The sequence below is a fragment of the Rhipicephalus microplus genome, chromosome 4 (genome assembly GCF_043290135.1).
Source record: "Rhipicephalus microplus isolate Deutch F79 chromosome 4, USDA_Rmic, whole genome shotgun sequence".
In the NCBI taxonomy this organism is placed as follows: Eukaryota; Metazoa; Arthropoda; class Arachnida; order Ixodida; family Ixodidae; genus Rhipicephalus; species Rhipicephalus microplus.
Window position 1 is genome coordinate 123,422,109 of NC_134703.1, and position 18,081 is coordinate 123,440,189.

Here is an 18,081-nt window from a genome sequence, read left to right on the forward strand (position 1 = left end):
CAGCAATTCATCGCTTCGTGTAGTTTAGTTATCCTTCTATCTGGCTTCTATCGTCTTAGCGTTCTGCCACAGTGTCTTTCATCGTCTTGGCGAGGGCAACCAGCGCCGTCGGCCGCGATGCTTTTTGGCTGAACGATCTCGTTGTGCTGGCTTCAATTCTGGCGTGAACGCGGGTAGTTGCCGCGTTTAACGCCTCAATAAGCGCGGCAAACAAACAAGAAATTGGGCGTAATGATAATCTGCGGCGGCGGCGTTCGCCCGCTCTTCCGCTCGAATGGCTCGCTTCTTAGTTCCTTTTATTCCCCCGTAGATTAACGCGAGCGTTAAGAGATCGTCTCGAAGCCTCTTCGCAAAAGCGTATTATACGCTTTTCTTGGCCGCATCGCCGGATAATTTAAACGCAGTCGTAAAGCGAAAACCGCCGCTTTCCGCCGTTCTTCCTTCCGAAGGAACGGAAGACGGAGCAGCGATCGCAAGGAAGGAAGATGCGCCCGCAGTGCGGTGTCTGTAGCGGCGTGTATTATGGTGTTACAACGCGGCCAAGACGATCCTGAACAGCCAGAGACAATTACGGGTGCCTCAGCCGCGCTCCTTTCTTTTTCTTGGTGGTTGCAGGCCGCTCTGTGTTCCGGCCCGGGATCCGCTCGCTGGTATAGCTGCCTCGGTGTTACTTTTGTTTTCGTCTCTTCGGGATCGCTTGGTTGCGTGCCGTGCTTGCGTTTCTCGCTCGCTGGGTTGCGCCAGCGATCCAGTTCATTGCCGCGGAAAATGCAGCAGCAGCAGCCGAGGGACGACGAAAATGAGGACGATGATGGTGACGGCAGCGTCGGCGCGTTTAGGATCCCTTTCTCTCTCTAACTCTGCTTCACTCTCGTGGCTTGCCTCCGCCGCCGCCTCTGTTGCTTGCTTTGACGACGGCGATGTCGCTGGCTGGGCTTAACTCTGGTACCGTCGTGGCTTGCCGTGTTGTTCGTCTTTTTTGTTTTTCTGTTCCCTGTCTCATTCTCAGAGCGTAGAGCTGTTATTGGTGTTTTTGTTTTGCTGCCATCTCCGTTCTCGGAGTTCCCTCCTCGGGACGCAACGCTCGCTCGTGAATCCCGGGCGCTCGTTGTCGCCTCTTCTTCATTATTTTTTTTATTGTGTATGTGCCGGCGACGTAGAGAAACTCCCTCGTCGATATTACCGTTTCCCACTCCGGCCTCGTCGTATCCCTTTCCGCGCGCCGCATCGGATATTTATTTCTTCGTCCTGCGTATTTGTGTTCCCGAAATTCTCGAACATACGTGTTCGAGAATTGGCCGTGTTTCTTCTTTCTTTTTTTTTTTTTTAGTTTAATTGCGGGCTGCGCATTCGCGTTTGTCTGTTTCGTTCGCTGGTTGCTTCGCGACGTACGCGTCGGTTCAGAGAGAGTGGTTCGCGCGGATGAGGATGGGGTATGGATAGAGGAGGGGGGGGGTGCACAAGCTGCGTGATTATGTTAGGTAGGGGGGATGGGAGGACGCTAAATAAAGGCAGAAAAAACGAGAGATCAAAATAGGCAACGAAAGCGACGACCTATAAAGGCGTTGGAACACGGGAGGCTGCGCTCTGCAACGTGCGTGGCGCTTGCCTTTTGCCCTCCTCCGCTACCCTGTTCCCTTCCTACGAAGCATTTCTGGCTCTCTCTCCATGCTCAGGGATTTTCGTCTCTGTGCGGATGCTTCCCCCCCAGTCTCGTTTCACTCTCGTTGGCCCGGCGGCAGACATTTTCTTCTTTTTGTCTTCCTTTGCATCCCGCTATTCGTGCTATTCCCTGGATTTCGGTGCGCCTTCCTTTATTTTGCCCCCTCCCTCCACATGTTTCATTTTTTCCTCTCTTTTTATTCTGTTTTTTTTCTTCGTATTTCTGTCTCATCCCGGCGCGTCCTCCTTCACCACCGAAATGCACCGCGCTGCTGCTCCCTCCCGAACGAAGCCGCACACGGGTCGGGAGTATGAACAAGAGGGAGGGGGAGAGGGCTTCCCCGAAGCACGGGTGCCACAGCGCGACCGGCAAACACGCTTCGTCTCTTCCTCCTTCCCCTTTTATTTCTTCCTCCTTTCTAGGTGGCTCGGGCGGGGGCTGTAGAAGGGGGACATTTTCCTCCTCCTCTCTTCTCTTTGTTTCCGCGCCAGCGCTGGGCCAAAGCACCTTCTCCGCAGCGTTTTGCCTCCTTGCCGCGTGCTCTGTGACGTCGTCGGAGCGAGCGACTCCTCCTTGCCTGGCAGCAGCAGCAGAAACTCCACTCAAACGCTAGTAGCGCGTGGTGCGGTGCAGACGTGCTCGATTTCCCCCCGCCTCTACTGCCTCGTGGTGAGGCCAAGCTGCGCGGTTGTCAAAAGGTGTCGTTGCCTTTTCATTTCTCCCGGCCGTATCCAGTATTGGTGCAGTGTCCCCGAGTGCTTCGTTCGCCGTCGTCGACAAGTGTGAAGAGATTTGTCGACCTTCTCATCGGTGATCGCGCATCTTGGGTGTCCGTCCGCGCTGTGGTGTCCAGCCGCGCTGTGGTGATGTTTACGCCGCGGTGATTGCGCGCGCTTGATGTGGTGCGAGTGCGCTACCGAGCCAACCTCGTCGTCGTCGTCATGTACCCTTACGATAGGGGCGGCAGCCAGGGCTATCTCGAAGCCGGTGGCGCTCAGATGCACCAACAGCTACACCAGCTGATGATGGCGCCGTCGCCCGGCGCTTACCACCAGCAGCAGCAGCACCACCACCACCTCGACAACGGTGGCCTTGTCAACGGCAATGGTGGCATCGTCAACGGCCACCAACACCTACAACATGCGCAGCACCAGTCTCCTGGTCCACAACTCCACCAAACTCCTACGGCGCGTTATCGGGTGAGCTCATTGAGGGGACGATTGGGGGGCGAGGAGGATACCGTGCATGACCTTTCATTTTCCTTCTTTTTTCGTTGCCTAATGGCCTTCCTTACCCGACAATGGCGGCAAGAACGACTCGCCTCGTGATGTGCCGTGTTACGATTTTTTTTTTGCGCATGATTAAGGTCCACTGTCCTACATGTTCATACTTTGACGTGCCCTAGAAGCCCTAATACTAGAAGTTCGCAAAGTATGCGGGGCCATATTTTGTGACCCCCAGCTGTGGGTGACGCAACAGCACTGATTGCCGAACACGTTATCGGCTTACTGTATACAAACTGTAACGGTTCCTTCCCAAAAATGTCGTGTCTCGCGCGTAGTTTTGAAACGTCGGAGTAGCATCACTGAAACTCCGCGTTTACTGCTCGTTATTTTTTTTTTTTGTCGCTTTACTACCTCACGTCCTCTGCTGTAGAACCGTGTCGCGCGTGAAGCAGGGGGCCGCCCTGTATGAACACTATCGCATTTTTCAAACGATTCCACGATGCTTTGAAGAAACCGGCGTTTCGCGTGCAGATTGCGTCGCCTTTGTTGGGGTTGAAGTCGCGCCGCAGTCATCTTCGGCGACGTCGTCTGAATAGCCGACGTTTACGCGAGGCGGCACCCCGTTTGCGTATTTTGCGACTAGGTGTCTTCGGGTCTATCGTACGCGGCTTTTTTTTGTTTTTTTTTTTGTAGGACGCAGACAGAGAAAAGACGCTCTATTCGAGGTACTAGAACCACCGAATTTTTATTTTTCGGTCATTCGTTATTTGTGCAGTGTTTTTGTTGCGGCAAGCGAAGCCGGGCCATTGTCGTCACAGCAGCCTCGATACCTGTGCCGTTGTTCCTTTTAGCTGCCGGGCATTCTCAACGCGTTGCGCCGACTACTGAGACTCTTATTTCACCATTGTTTGCGACTGCGTCGTTTCCGAGAAGCTCGCTGACGTTGCGGTCGGTTGCCCGCGAAAACCCATTGTGTTTCCTTCCTTTTTTTCCGATGCACACCGCTAGTATTCGTTCCTTGTCGGCCATGTTTTTAGTGCGGGCGCATGTCTATCAGTTGTGAGTGTGGATGTGTAGACTACGTATGTACGACAGTGCTGTGTCTTATGTGAGAAAGGTATTTCGTGAATTCGCGGTCACAGACTGAAACAATGCCAAAGTTGTAGTACGAACGCGGTGAAACGTGAACATTGTGACGTCACTGGTGGTACATCGCGTACACTTCCGTTATTTGTGTGCATAAGCCAGAAACGTTCCAGCGGCGACATTGACCTCATCAAAGCCGTCATGTTGGTGTACTTATTACGTTAAAGTTTCACTGAGGTGAAACGAGGGACGTTGACAAAGTGTGCTGGGTGAAATCTAAAGTCGTCAATTTCGCCGTCGTATGTTTATTGATACAGAGGAAAAGCAAGGCCGCCGTGTCATTTTTAAATATCGCGCCGACGTCTCCGAGCTTGTCGAAACGAATATCAGGTCTTCATTTTGGCGATACATATGTTGAACTGCAATGACAGAGTCGGAGCAGTCGATTAACTCTTTGAGCGAGCACTCGACTCTGGCCTTGAGCAACACCTCCGAATTCGCGCCGCCTGAGCAAGCCTGGAAGCAAGGGGAAAGCGAATATCCTGGAGTTACCAAGAATGCCTTGCGTGTAGTGATTCGATTCCGCTGCCGAATCATGTTTAACTACCGCTCATACGTATTAGTTTTAGCCTCAGCAACACGACGATCACAATTCGTTTCTCAGGAACTGGAGCTTTCTCAGGTCGCACAGGAACTGGAGCTGTGACGCCGACTTTCGGTACACTCAATGTTTTTTTTTTCTTGGGGGGTGGGGGGGGGGGGGGGGTTCACTTCACCGATTTCGGCGGAGCAGCTTTTCCTGACCCTCGGAGTCGCTCCCGCTCTGAATCCACTCCGACACTCTCTCACTGGAACACTTGACTCCCGCTTACACCCTGTCATTAGGGCACACTTTCCGCGAAAAAGAGCACAGAGAAACTTGCTCCGCCATTGGAATTGAGGAATAGTTTGCATTCACTTCGCCTTGGCCGCCATCTTAGGCCCTCGGCTGGTAAAGATGCTGGGTGGTGTCGAACGGTGACACGTGCTTAGTGTCGCTGCCCCCTCGCATTCCTTTATATTTCCTGTCGGTACGCCTCGCGAACAGGACGAACAGGGGAGATCGCAAAAGTACGCCCGGACTGAACGACCGTGGTGGCACACACTAATAAGACGAAAAGTCACGGTTGCTATACGCGCGTACGGAAAGGAACCGTGTCGTATTTCCGAACCTGTTTTCGTAGCTTGCTAAAACTCTCTATTGACTTCTTCGAAGACGTGAATATTCGAACACCCCCCCCCCCCCCCCCATCCCCCGCGAGAGAAATATGCGCTGCCGCGACAATGCCTTTGTACTGTCGTGCGAGCTTGCTCGCGCTTTCCCTTAAAAAGGTCAGCGAAATGAAATGGAAGGAAACCCGTCTGGTCTAGCTCTCTGAAATACACAAAGAGGCGTATTATCATGGTAGAAAAATTAGAAACAGGAAGGGTGTCACTTGCAACCAACTTTCTTCTCGGAACATCAGTGGCAGAGCAGCAACCATGCTCGCGCACGTCGCCTCACGAGATTAGCCCAACCTGTTCTGTGCTCAAGAGGTCAGCCAGGGGGACAGCGCTTGCAACGATCCCGGCAGTCGCACAAACTCGTGGCGCAGGTGGCAGTCGGTTCCACGAAAAAGCAAAGGCCCATTTCGCGCGCGGACCTGTGACTTGCACCTTAAAATTGATTGTACACGTGGTCCCGGCTGTGTTATTCGTTGACGTTGCTTATAGGTGGTGCGTGTGTGTCCACAGAAATCTGTCCCACACGTCATCTCCTCTTCGAAGTTTATTTCAGTAGTACTTTTAGAAGGGAGTCTGAACTAAATTTTTGCCACTGAGATTTCGGGTCAATTGGAAGAGTGGGTGCTGAAATCGATAGACACATCCAATTCAGGCAGAAACTAGATGAAATCGATGAATTTAATGCGCCTTTCACAAACTGCCACGCCGGGAACAACTAGTGCTGACGTTTGGCGTCTTTAAACACGTCAGAAACGGGCATGCCAACAATGCTATCCGTCGCCCGCGTCTCAACGCCCCCCCCCCCCCTCCCATGGTTCTCAGAACCACTGCGAGCAGCAGCGGCATGCGAAGAGTACTTCCTGGCCGGGGTGAAGGCTAAACCCCACAATTGCGAGAATCCACGTGACAGTAACGAGCCAGGTGATGTTACCGCTTTCGCGCGAACAGTCGTGTTTCCATACAGGCAAACCTCATTCACGCGACAGCTTCGGCGAGCCAACTCCACTGTTGCTCGCGTGAGGCCGTCCACTCGTACCGAAAATGCCGCGTAGTCAGTGGCGTGCAGTGTAAAAATATACATTGCGTTGTTGCATAATGGGAAAGAATGTGTTTCTTATTGTCTTTGAGTATTTTTTTATGTGCGTGTGCCTTAACACCGTGTTATTTATTTGCTGTGCACACGTGACTCGGCCGAACGTAGACACGCGGAGACAACCGGCATTGCGTCACTGATGGACATCGTGTTCCGACGGTTTGAGTACATCACTTCCGGGTGATGGGCGATGGTTTTCTAATCTGAAAAAAAAAAAAAAAACCGAGAGATCGCGCGAGAACGACCAGGCTACTCGTCGCACGAATGCACTGTTTCGTTACTGTCCTGTGCGTTTTCGCGCTTGTGGGGTTCGGCTTTAAACGCCTTTGTGGAAGGGGGAGAGTGGGATGAAAGGAGAGGTGTACAAAGGGAAGAGGATGGGGACATGTGCACATTGTACGCGCCTGGACGATTGTGACGTCACTAGAGCTTGCGTGCAGCCGCCGTGCGCTGACATTCCCTCAGAAATGCAGCCAAATGTTAAAGAAGAAAATACGGGAAATTAACTCTTCGCATCGGAACAGACGCGGCCTCTGGGTAAAACTTTTGTTGTTTTCATAAGTTGCAATTTTTGTTCAGTATTTCTTCGTAGCAGCACTGACACGAAATTTCGAAGGCGAGGTAACGAGTCAGGCCGATTTATGTTGGGACATACGCGACAGCTACGAGATATCAAGGGCCAATAAAGTGTAAAACACACTTAAAATCGATTTTAATGTGCACGTCGTGCCTGCGGCTTCGCGTCTTCTGGCTGTCAGTGCGGCGCCCCCCGCTCGCGCTCGACGTCCACATCACAGTTTGGCAAGGTCACGTGACAAGCTGTGTGTGTGTGAGGGGGAGGGGGGACTCCTTCTGCCTAGCTCTGTGCTCACTGAAACTGGGACTGGCCGCTCTAAAAACATCTCTAAATAAATAACCGTCGCTGCAAACGAGGTTTGCAGCCGTCATAAGTGGGTCGTAAGCTACCTATTCTTAGAAAAAAATAAATAAAACAAAACATGGAATATTTTTGTGTCAGTGCTCTTTTTTATTCTCCTGGTCTATTGTGCTAGTGTCTCACCGAATGCGTCGTTGCGGCCGTTGGCTTTGATCATTGCGTGTGACGTTGGCCCCTGGAGGTATGCATGTATACGGGGCCAAAAAAACCGGATGCGCTCGCTTCCTCGCTCTTGATAACTCCTTAACACCTGCTGCTGCCCGGTTAGCAGCATTGCAGGTAACTCGCTCGACAAACATCTAGCGCATGTTTGGGCTGGAACACCTGGCTGGAGGGTGTTTGGCGGGTGCACCTGCGTTTTGTTTCGGTGGCGCTTCGGTTTGGGGGACTGTTTTCGAGTACAGTCTGGGTAATTTTGAAGCCTTCGTGTGTCTTGTTTACTCGTTGCAAGCTTGAAATTATTAAATTAAATGTGCTAGAATGACGGTAAGCGAATTTTGAGCGGTGATGAACTTCATTAAAGGTAATAACTTCAGTCGTCAGGGGAAATTGGTTATAACTGGGGAAATCGACGCATATCAAAGAAGAAAAAAGGGGGGGGGGGTGATAGCACCTTGTACCAGCTACTCTAGTTGTGTGGATATTGACTGTGGGGCCGGAAACGTCATTGAGCTTCTGGAAATGCGAGCTTCCTGTTTAACTGACCCCAAATGCCCGATTGAATCGCGCAAACAGATTGGTAAATTTGCGTAGACCGGCTCATGTCGACTACTGACTCAAACCCGCTTGCGTCTTTCTTGCGTTCGTTGGAAAATTTCTGTTGTCGTCCTGGCGTAGGGAGTCATTCGTAAACCCGCCTCGTTTTCGGCCTTCTTTTTTTTTTTTTAAATCGTTTAACTTGTTCGCTGCAGTGACATCTAATGGCAACTGGCCGTGAGCTCCATTGAGGATAACCGTTGACAATCGGGCCGGTATGGTGAGACTATCAGAAAAAGAGAGCAAAAGATAGAGAAAAAAATTCGCAGCATATCCACGGAGTGAATGATGATTAGTGGAACGAAGCATTCGTCTGTTTGTCTCTCTGTCTTAATTACGCCTGACGCAGGCCAATGTTGGACTAAGAGGAGCTTCGCCCATGAAATAAAGAAAAACGTGACATGAAACGCGTTTAATTTGTGAGACAGCTCGTATCTGGCGAGCGTACGGTCCTTCATATATTATGCGTCCACTTAGTGAGCCGCACGTTTAGAGTGTATATACGACGTGTTTTAAATGATTCGTACACACAGCGAAGTACAGGTGGCGGTTTTTGTCTCTTTTCGTTTTATATGGACGGTGAGGGAAAAAAAAAAGATCGTCGACCTCGCATTTTCATCGTTCGTTTTGTTTGCTTCGATCACTTCAGTCTGTAAAACGACGTGTGCGCTGATCGAGCGGATGGTACAGGTGTGGCGGCGGGTTACGTCCTTCTCATTAATCGTGCAATCCCAGTGCATCCCCTGGATTGCGTGACGTCACTGTTGTGAACGACACTGCAGCAATCTCCTCCCCCTACTCGCCTGACGAAGCTTTTGTCACCGGAGACGAGGAGGCTATATAGTTCAGGCTCCCATGAATGTCGTGCTGATGCGAGTTTCGGAGTGTTAATGTGCGCACGAGCGTGTGTGCTATGTCGTAAGCGTTTCCGTTTGGCCGTGCGAGAAAAAAAGAAATTCGGTAATAAAGCGGATGGCGTTCCCTTCTCGTCCCGCCACGTGACCGTTGACCTGTCGGCGACTGCGCGATCGCACCTGTTCTGAACGGGCGCGCCGTTTTTCTGTACTACGTGGTATCGACAAGTCGGGCGTGGCATCGGATGCACGTGCCAAACGCGATGATGCGTGACAGACTAACCGTTTGACAGCGGCTGTTAAGGGTTTATTGTTCTAGGAGGAGGGTAATCGTTAATTGATATCTTTCGGTAACATGAGAGTGCGGACTAAAAAGGGGAGAGAAAGTCGAGCGGCTTTCAGACTCGACGTGTGGTAGTCAAAAATGGCGTTAGAAAAATATGCGGATTTACGCCCTGCGGCAGCGGTGCAGCATCATTTGACCGCCCATCGGTGACGTATCGCGTCGGAATTAGTAAGGTGCTCGGGGCGTGTTGGCGATCCCCACTTGTATCTACGACGAAAAACTTATAAAAAAACCGAAACCCTCGTTGTCTTGTACGCCTTCGCACAACTGATTCGTCATGTTAAATTTATTTATTGTTGGTTAAATGGTCACGTTACAGTGCTTATGTGGCCAACAGAATCGACGCGCAAAAGTGGGCAAAATATAAATTCTAGGCCATTTTTCTTTCTTTTTTTTTCTCTTCATATTTTCTTTTGTTTTAACGTGGCGAAGGCGAAATAATCTGATTATCCGGTACGCCTTATTGGGAAACGCTGCTTTCAGTTTTACCGTGGTTGGTGTCTCATCTAACGCCCATATCTATATTCACAGGTTGTATAGTTTTTTTCTTGTTTACTTCTTTTTAAAATTTCTGCTCCCCATCGTAAAGTGACTGCCGTGGCCTTCATACGAACCCGCGTCCACGTGCTGAGCAGTGCGACGGCCGTATCCGATCAGCGCCTGGTGGGTCTCCAAGCTGGCCGAAGTTGGCTGGAAATGCTAATCTTATATAAGCCCTTAGCTGTGGTCCCACAAAATTTCTCTCGTAATTGCGTTCGCCCTGTTGGTCGGCTAGCTTCGGTGGCATGTTCCGCATTGTGATTGGCTGAAATGTTCCCATATAAGGATAATCTTTAGCGTAAGATGTATTTTCACGAATCCTGGTCCGGCTTTCTAGATGAGTGCTACCGTAGCCTCTCCTTTTCTTTCCCCTGCAGTACCCGCTAGTTGACATGCTGACCAAAATGTCCCGGCCGTGCGCATTTTCGTTGTTAGGTGAAAATGCCAGAGGCCCCGTGTACTTTGATTCAGGCGCGCATTAAGGAAGGGGGTCGAGCTCTCCGGAGTCTTTTCACAGCGGCGTCCGTCATGATCATATCGCGGTTTCGGGACGTAAAACTCACACTTTATGGTGTTATTCCTTACTCCCTGCCTTTGTGCAGCGGCGCTTCCAAGATTCGCTGCTGTTTTGCGGGGGCGTCGATGTGTTTGCTCGCGAGATCGGCAGCCGCCGCCAGCAGAGAGGGGGCCTTGTCGGAAGAAGGATCTCGTCGTGTTGTTAGCTCATTGATTTATTCCGGGCCTGGTGAAACGGGGAAGGCCCCCGCTGAATTTATTGGCACCCCGCAACAGCGGTGGCCGCCGATCCGAGATTGCATTATGGGCGGCGGCGTTCCGCGGTGCTTGCGAATATAATGGAAGAAGCGTAGTTTTTCGTTTTATATATAATCTCGAGGGGGCGTGCAAGCTTAGTGCGGGAGTGTATGTACCGCGATCGCGACGTGGTTTGATCTCTCAATTCGGCGTCGCCGTGAAGAAGAGAGAGAGAGAAGGCTTAGTGGCTCAAGTGGCGCGCTGTTTAGCTCGAAGACGCCGGTTCGGATGCCTGCCACAGTGGCCGTATTTGGACGGGGATGAAATGCAAGAATATACCCTTGTACGCATTCGGGATTCCCTAAAAGGATCCTAGGTGGTCAAAAATTAATCTGGATTCGTTTGCTATGTGACACGCCTCATATTCTGGGTTTGACATGTGGAACTCCGAAGCTTTCGTTTATCTGTTGCTCACTGCAGAACCTGGAGATTCAGAACACACGCATTTATTTCGTGGGATCGTTCGAATGTGCTTACAAAGCCGAGAGATCTGATGGGGGGAATGAGCTCACACAATAGGACATAAATGCACAGTAGAAAATAGTTTCTCTTTCTTTTCCATTGTATACGTACGTTTGCTCTGTTTAGTAGAGTTACTATGCATTTGTCATGTATACGAGAGTGTTTTAATTATTTATTGTTGACTAGTGAATCACGCATTAACACATCGCTCGTGTTGAGCTCGCCGCCAGTATATTTTTTAATGTTTTTCGGTATAGTTGACGCACAATAAGCTGCTTATCTAGATTAAAAAAAAATACACGTTTCCCTAACTCAGGCGCGTTCTTTTAAACTAAGCTACTGTGAAATGCAGTTAAAACGAAATCCCCGGGCACCTTCAATATACTCTTGTTAAAAGGGTCACTTTGAAAGGTCGGTCTTCGTAGAGTTCTCAGTACCGCTGGGCCGAAAGGAATGCTTCGTTTACAGGCCCCGCACTTGTAATGGTGGCTAAAGTAGTTGAGGCCCGCATACTTAGATTTAGGTGCACGATAAAAAACCGCAGGTCGCCAAGACTTCCCGAGCCCTCCGCGCTGGTGCTTCTCACAGTGATATCGTGGTGTTGGGAGCTTAAATCCTAGCAGCGTGCGTCCTTTACGGCCCATTTAGTCGTAGGAGTGCTACGAACACCCAGCTGATTTGTGCGTATCGGTTTGCCTTTTCGCTTAGCTTCTGTGTCGCGCACTGTTTCGTCTTTCCGGTGTTCGTCGTTTTCGCCTCGCGTGGGCGATGAGAGCGTTTCCGGGACTATAGGAGGAAGACGGGAGGCCGCGGCGGTTCGTCTTGGGCGATGCCCTGCTTTCCCCCTCTCTCTGGGTCGAGGGTTCGTGTCCGGTTACGATTTACGAGGCAGGAACTTAGAAACGAGCCAAGCCGCGCGTTACGTCGAGGCTTCGTGAAGTGTGCTTTCTAGGAAGCGGGGAAGGGGCCTCTCCTAGGACGCTTTTAGAGAGACGCAAGGAGAAGTTTGTCATGCTTCGTTAAAGAAATAACCAAACTATTGCGATATCAGGCAACCCGCTTTAATTGTCGCCTCAGCTTTTTGTGCGTGCATTGAGTGTGGTCGTATTGCTGATCGGTAATCGATAAAGATGGGATCTTTTTGACTAATTTGAGGAATTCGATAATACGAGGCGCCTTGCCTCGGCAGCCAGTTGCACGGTACCTTTTTATTTTTTTATGTGTTCTTTTTTTAATTGTCTCGCCTGCACCCCGGTGCCTTCAAAAACATTGCTCACCTACACTGACAATCTTGAGTACTCCGTAACACTCGTGCACCGTTATATTCGCGCAGAAAGGAGTAGTCTGCATTTTCAGTGCCGTATTCGGAGTAATTGCGCTTGCGCCGGTAGAATCCACGTAATATTGAGTTTATTGCGAACGTCATATAGCGTTCAACATGATGTCCGATTCTCGTCCCCCCCCCCCCTTTTTTTTTTTCGGGGCTCTCCTACACAGATTCTGTAACATTCAACTACCGTGTTTACTCGCCCTCTATCGCACTCTCTACCGTTTGCGCTTGCCGACTGATACCGTTTATTATAAGCTGAAGATAGTGTTTGTGTAGGGCAAGTTACAGCGACTGTTTGTTAGTTTACTATGCGCTGTTATTACAGCAGCATTCAGTCTCTCGCCAGCGCCTGATTTGTCTGTCAAGTGCTTAGCATCCGCACGCGTGGACGGCTGCCATCGTTCAAGCATGGACGAGACGGTTCTCGAGCGAGTTGAGACGTGAAATTGTAACATTCACCTGTAACATTCAACTGCCAGATCTGTCACATTCAACAACTGCAGTGCGTTGTGTAGCCCGCCATGCGAATCTGCAAGTTGGCTTAATGGGAAGCCTCTGCCATGCCCCTGCTGTGCTGTTTCGCCACTGCGCACTTCGCAGGCTTATACGCTTGAGTTCACGGACAGAAAAGTCGGTGAAGGATTTCATCGCATTCATGATTCTTTAATGTTGATTGCCAGTGGCGGAGTTTGAGGAAGCTCTTTTTTTTTTTTCATTTTGAGCAAGTTTCACAGATTCAAAGCGTATTCAGAGCAGCTTTGACCCAGTGGAGCAGGAACAGTTGCTCGGCAATGATGGGACGATTAGACCACATATCGCGCGCGATTTTTTTTTTTTTCAGCCGGCCGTTTGACATACTCGGTCGCCTTATAGTGTACCATATCATAGGGCGGTATTTTGTGGGTTAGTAACGCAAACCTGATCGGAGTCACATGCGCTGGGAACCGACAACTTTGAAGCCACGTGAGTTCTGATATCGCTGCATGCTAAATTACTGGGTAATTCGTTAATTTGTCGTGTTGTAATTGCCATGAAATACTCGGTAATGGGTTGTTTCCATCGGCTCTGCCTGGTGCCAGCCTTTCAGGCTCTCGAGGCTGGCCAGCAATTAGCACTGCAATGATTGGTAATGACGCACACACGCACGCACAATGTTGTCATGCTGACTTCACCAGCTTGGCTTCTGTGGCAGCTCCCGTATAAGGCATTAGCGTCGATATTTTGTCGTCTATATATTTTCGGCTGTTTTTCTACTCACACTTACACAGAAAGACACACAGGCAGGGTCGACACCCTTCTTCCTCGAGGATCACTGGCCGTTCTGCTGCTAGTAGCGGCGGTGCACAGACGAGCGACGCAGTGCTGCGCCGTCTCTACCCGGAGGCGGCACGGACTCTGCGCGCCCCCGTAATGACTTCTTTGTGTGTCCGCTCTTCTGCCGAACGCTCTGCGGGGGGACCCGGGAGCATTATGGAAATGGCGGCGATCCACCGGCGCCATGGCTGCAGCTATAGCTAGCTGGCACTCATCGCGGGGATGGAGGCTGCATGCGCCGCGTGGATTCGTTAGCGCAGGTTGATCCAAGTAAGAAGAGAAAATAGACGGCTGTTATATGTGAAGGGATACGGAGGGGAGGGTGCTCGCGGGAGCGACCGTCGTGCATGGGATAAATCGCGTCATGCTTCGGGGGAGTTCGCGCTGACGGCGGGCCGTTTTTCTTCGTTGATACTTTCTTTTATTACTGTCGTTTCTTTCTCCGGCGAAGCGCCGTGTCGCTGCTGCAATGCCGGCCTATAACGGTGCAGGGCTTGTGCTTTCATTGAGAGGCTGCTGCGCGAGTTTTTTTTTTTTTTTTTTTGCGTGACAGTGGTGCTGTCTTGTTGACGGTCCTGCTCGGTCGTCGGGGGCATTCGTTTGGAAAGATCTCGGTGGCCGAGTGAATGGCGATGCCGCAGCTCTTAGCTGCTCCTCCGCGCATTCAGAACACAGCTCGATGCTCGGCGTCGCGCATACGTGCGACATCCTGTGCACCTCTTTAATGACAGGCTTTTAGGACTCAATGCGCCAGGTTGATGGAAGTTCGCTTTGACTTTATCAGCAGGCCTCGCAGAAAGATATGTTTTAGTTGATCGAGTGCGAGTCGCATTTGTTGAGCTTTACTTATATACGGAAATCGCGGCGTCTCTTGACTTGTTCGTTTGGAAACGCCATTGTTTGGTTCAGTACCATTTGTTATTCGCGAGTGTTGTCGCGGACTAACCAGAATTCTGCCTTTTGCAACACTTTTCGTAAAAGTTTCGAAGGGGAACCCAACGTTGAAAAATGTCGGGAGGATCAAGTGCTTATCTGGCCCTGCATATCCTTGGCAATTTTTGATTTCCTTATGCTGCCAGTTGTGCTTGGGGTGCTGGTGTACTACGACGTATTGATGGTGTCACGGCGTCAATTTAACTGCGCGTCTTCTACAGCACCCTTTCTAAGGTGCGCCTGTTTGTCTCAGGTTTGAAGCCGGCAAAATTTAAAGCCGTTACGTTCTGCAATCTTCCCCGCCCTTTTTAATCGCTCGGCGATGGTCGAAATTTAATGACTGCAAAACTCATTATAACACAACACTGTCAGTTTCACCCGAGAATATTTTTGATTGAGCTGAATGTGCTTCAGTCCCGTTTACTTGGATCCCTTTTTTTCTTTAAAAAAAGGAAACACAAGTGGATAACGTTTTGAAGCCATTTATTACGGCGTCTTTCATAATTATTTGGTGTTAAACCAGTTTAACCACCAGTGTAAAAAGAATCACCCGAAAGCATTCTAAATGACGTCTATAGTTCGTTTGTGTCATCGTCTGTGCCTGTTTGACGTCTTGCTCACACGTGCCTGATAAATGAACGGCAATTAAGCTATATTACACGAAAATGTCAGTACCCATTTTTACGAGGACTTTCTTAACTTAACGCTGTATATAGGATCGCACTTACTCTTGACGATGCAAATTAAATTACATAGTTGCACCTTTGAAATGCCGCAGGACCGTCAGTAAATGATCTGCCAAATGTGTCCTCCACGGTAGCAGGGCCGGTAGTGAATAGTGAACGCAGCTCTAAAGGAAACTTAGGAGATGCATAATTTCTTATGCTCTCTCACTCTCTTTCCAAAACGCTTCGCCTTCTTGTAAAGCAAACTGTTGCAACGCTGAACAGCGTCACCTTCGTTCTCTTTAAGGGCCTCCTGCCCACATTATTGGCGCGCGAGTGAACTGAAATCCCAGTTCAGGGTGCACTCGGGTCATGTTCGAGTGCGTTTCCCGCCGCTCGCTTCCTCCTGGGAGTCGGTTGCTCGATCTTCAACAGGGAACGTGTGTTGCTTCCCGACGCGCCACGCTCTGGCTACGGAAACAGTCGCGCGTGTGCTTCTTTCTTTCTCCTGCGCACCGAATCGACTCTCGGGCGGAAAAAACTGGGTTAAACGGATTCGCAATGTACGCTCTTGTCTCCCTCGAGGTCTGTCTTCCCCGCAAGGACTGTGGCGACGGCAGTGAAGCGACCGCGCCTGGTTCCGGCGCCGCCGCTCACGGGCGCCGTTTTTTTTTTTTTTTTTGGAGGGGGGGGGGGGTTTGGTGCTAGTTGAGGCACGCTTCGTAAAGAGCATTAGCGCTAGGCCAGCAGAGCAGTCGTTACCACTTCATCGTAGTCTTGGTGCAGAAAGGGTGCGGGAGAGGTGAGGACGTTTTCGTTTTTCTCTCGTTTTTAATTTTCCACGTCATAAGGGAGCATGGCTCAGAGCCACCGAGATGGCGTGAAAGAGTAAAAGGAATGAGGAGCACATCGTACGTTGTGATCACGCCTGCGAATAGTCTTTCTTTTCCGGTGGTTTTTGTGCCTCCTCCCATTTGTGGTGGGCGGGCGTGACACGTTGCAATTCGAGAAACAGCGTCTTCAATGTGACCTTACCGTACATGTGGTCTTGTATTTAGTTCGTTTTAACCCTCGGCTTTGATAAATGCAAATAAGGGAACGTGAAGTGGAAACCCGTAACAACGTCAGGTATTTCGGCAACGGATCAAATTAAATTACATTGGCTGCACACATATCAAGGGTCTCATTCGTTTGGTTGTTTTGCTTAAAAAAAGCCAAACGAAAATAAACATTTCGGTTGTTTTCCATTCCTTCTATCACGCTTGCCACGAGTGTTGTACCGCAGCTGCGTAAATATCAGATCGTTGACGAAGTGCAAAACTAATAAGGGGCGAGAAATTAGAAAACTTAATGGTCAGATTTATTCCTTCCCCGGTCTAAGCTAACCTAATCTGACCTAACCTAAACTACTCTCGCGTGGTCGTTTCATCGATGGTCTGGGTGGTATATACTGTAGTATTGACCGTGTGCATACACCGTGAGAGATCTGCGGCAGCCATTCTGGCGCTTCTTCTTCCGCCTCTTTATTCTTCGTTCGGCGACTATAATAGACAGAGGCGTGAAGAGCAGCGCGGCGTGGTAGGTGTTCTGCAGGGGGGGGGGGGGAGCTTGCAACGAATGGGGGTAGAGTAGCGCTGCGAAACCACCCTTTCTCGTCGTCGCCGAGCCCCGGTCGGTCGGTGTTCGCGCCCCCCTCTCTCTCTTTCGGCTCCGTTGGTTTGGCCGTGGAGCGGTGTAGCGGCATAGCTGCTCGGCTACAGGTCGTTAGAGGCTGCATCCGAGCAGAGGATTGGCCGAGAGAGCGCTCATCATTAGGCCAACGGGAGGAGGATGGCCGCCAGATGGAGAATCGATAATTGACTCTGGGGCCAAAATGCGACTCCGGCTTCTTCTCTTGGCTGTTCTCGCCGGCGAAGCGGCCGCCAGCCGATGGTCTTTACTTGGCCCGTAGGTTGCTGCTTCCCACGTCGGCTGCTGCTGCTGCACTCAGCAGGGTCCTTTTTTTCTCGCCCGTGGACCGTTCTCTGGTTGTTTCGTTATTTATATCTGTCACCATTGCTAGTCGCCTTGCAGCCAGCCCTTTTTCTCCTTATCCCACGACACTCCCGCTGTCCGAGGAAAAAAAAAGCTTCTGTGCGCTGCGGAACATACCTCTCTCGGGCCCCTCAGCTTACCGCACGGTGACTGGCGCTTTCGGTATCGCTATGTGGGTGCAGGATTCGTGCCTCGCGTGTGCTTCGCAGTGCTTCAAGATTTGAGCGCAATAATGATCTCTCCAAGCACGGAGGTCGTCGGTTCGACCCGGGCTGCTGCGGTCGCATATCGACGGAAGCGAAATGCTGCACTCCCGTGTACTGTGCGATGTCAGTGCACTTTACAAAAACGCCGGACAGTCGAAATTTCTGGAGGCGTCCACTACAACGTCTCCCACAGTCATGTCGCGGTCTCAGGAGGTTAAAGCCATTTATTATAATTAGGAAACCAGATATTGTTTTAAAATACGCGGATGCGGCATTGTCTTTCTCTCCTGTATACCAGAGAGAGCTGACCGTTCGCGCACGAGAAGTTGCCCGTCCCGTAAACGCCTGCCCTTGCCCGCGGCCCTGTTTAAATGGGCTAGTGGCGCGTCGGTGAGCATGCATTCGTTTCGCGGTCGCCATCGTCGAGCTGGCAGAATCGCGGCGGTGCCCGATGCGTTGCCGCCGTTCTGGTGGTTGGCGAAGTCCTTCTTCATCGTCTAACCCCCCCTTAGCGACTTCCGATCTGCCTGCTGCGCGCGGGCGGGTGACCCTGCCGCCAC

General features: G+C 50.7%; 1 protein-coding gene across 5 annotated transcripts in view; it reads left to right on the forward strand.

Annotated features, from left to right (window-relative positions):
• LOC119172339 (transcription factor 4) overlaps window positions 1-18,081 on the forward strand; it is a 160,620-nt gene that overhangs the window by 59,350 nt on the left and 83,189 nt on the right. Inside the window, exon 1 of one of the 5 annotated variants that reach the window (XM_075893615.1) lies at window positions 2,465-2,862. The exons of the other annotated variants lie outside the window; for them this stretch is intronic. Coding sequence (XP_075749730.1) covers window positions 2,605-2,862 — 258 coding nt within the window. The 5' untranslated portion in view covers window positions 2,465-2,604. Of the gene's footprint in view, window positions 1-2,464; window positions 2,863-18,081 lie in introns of those variants that run through there. 5 annotated transcript variants of the gene reach the window in all.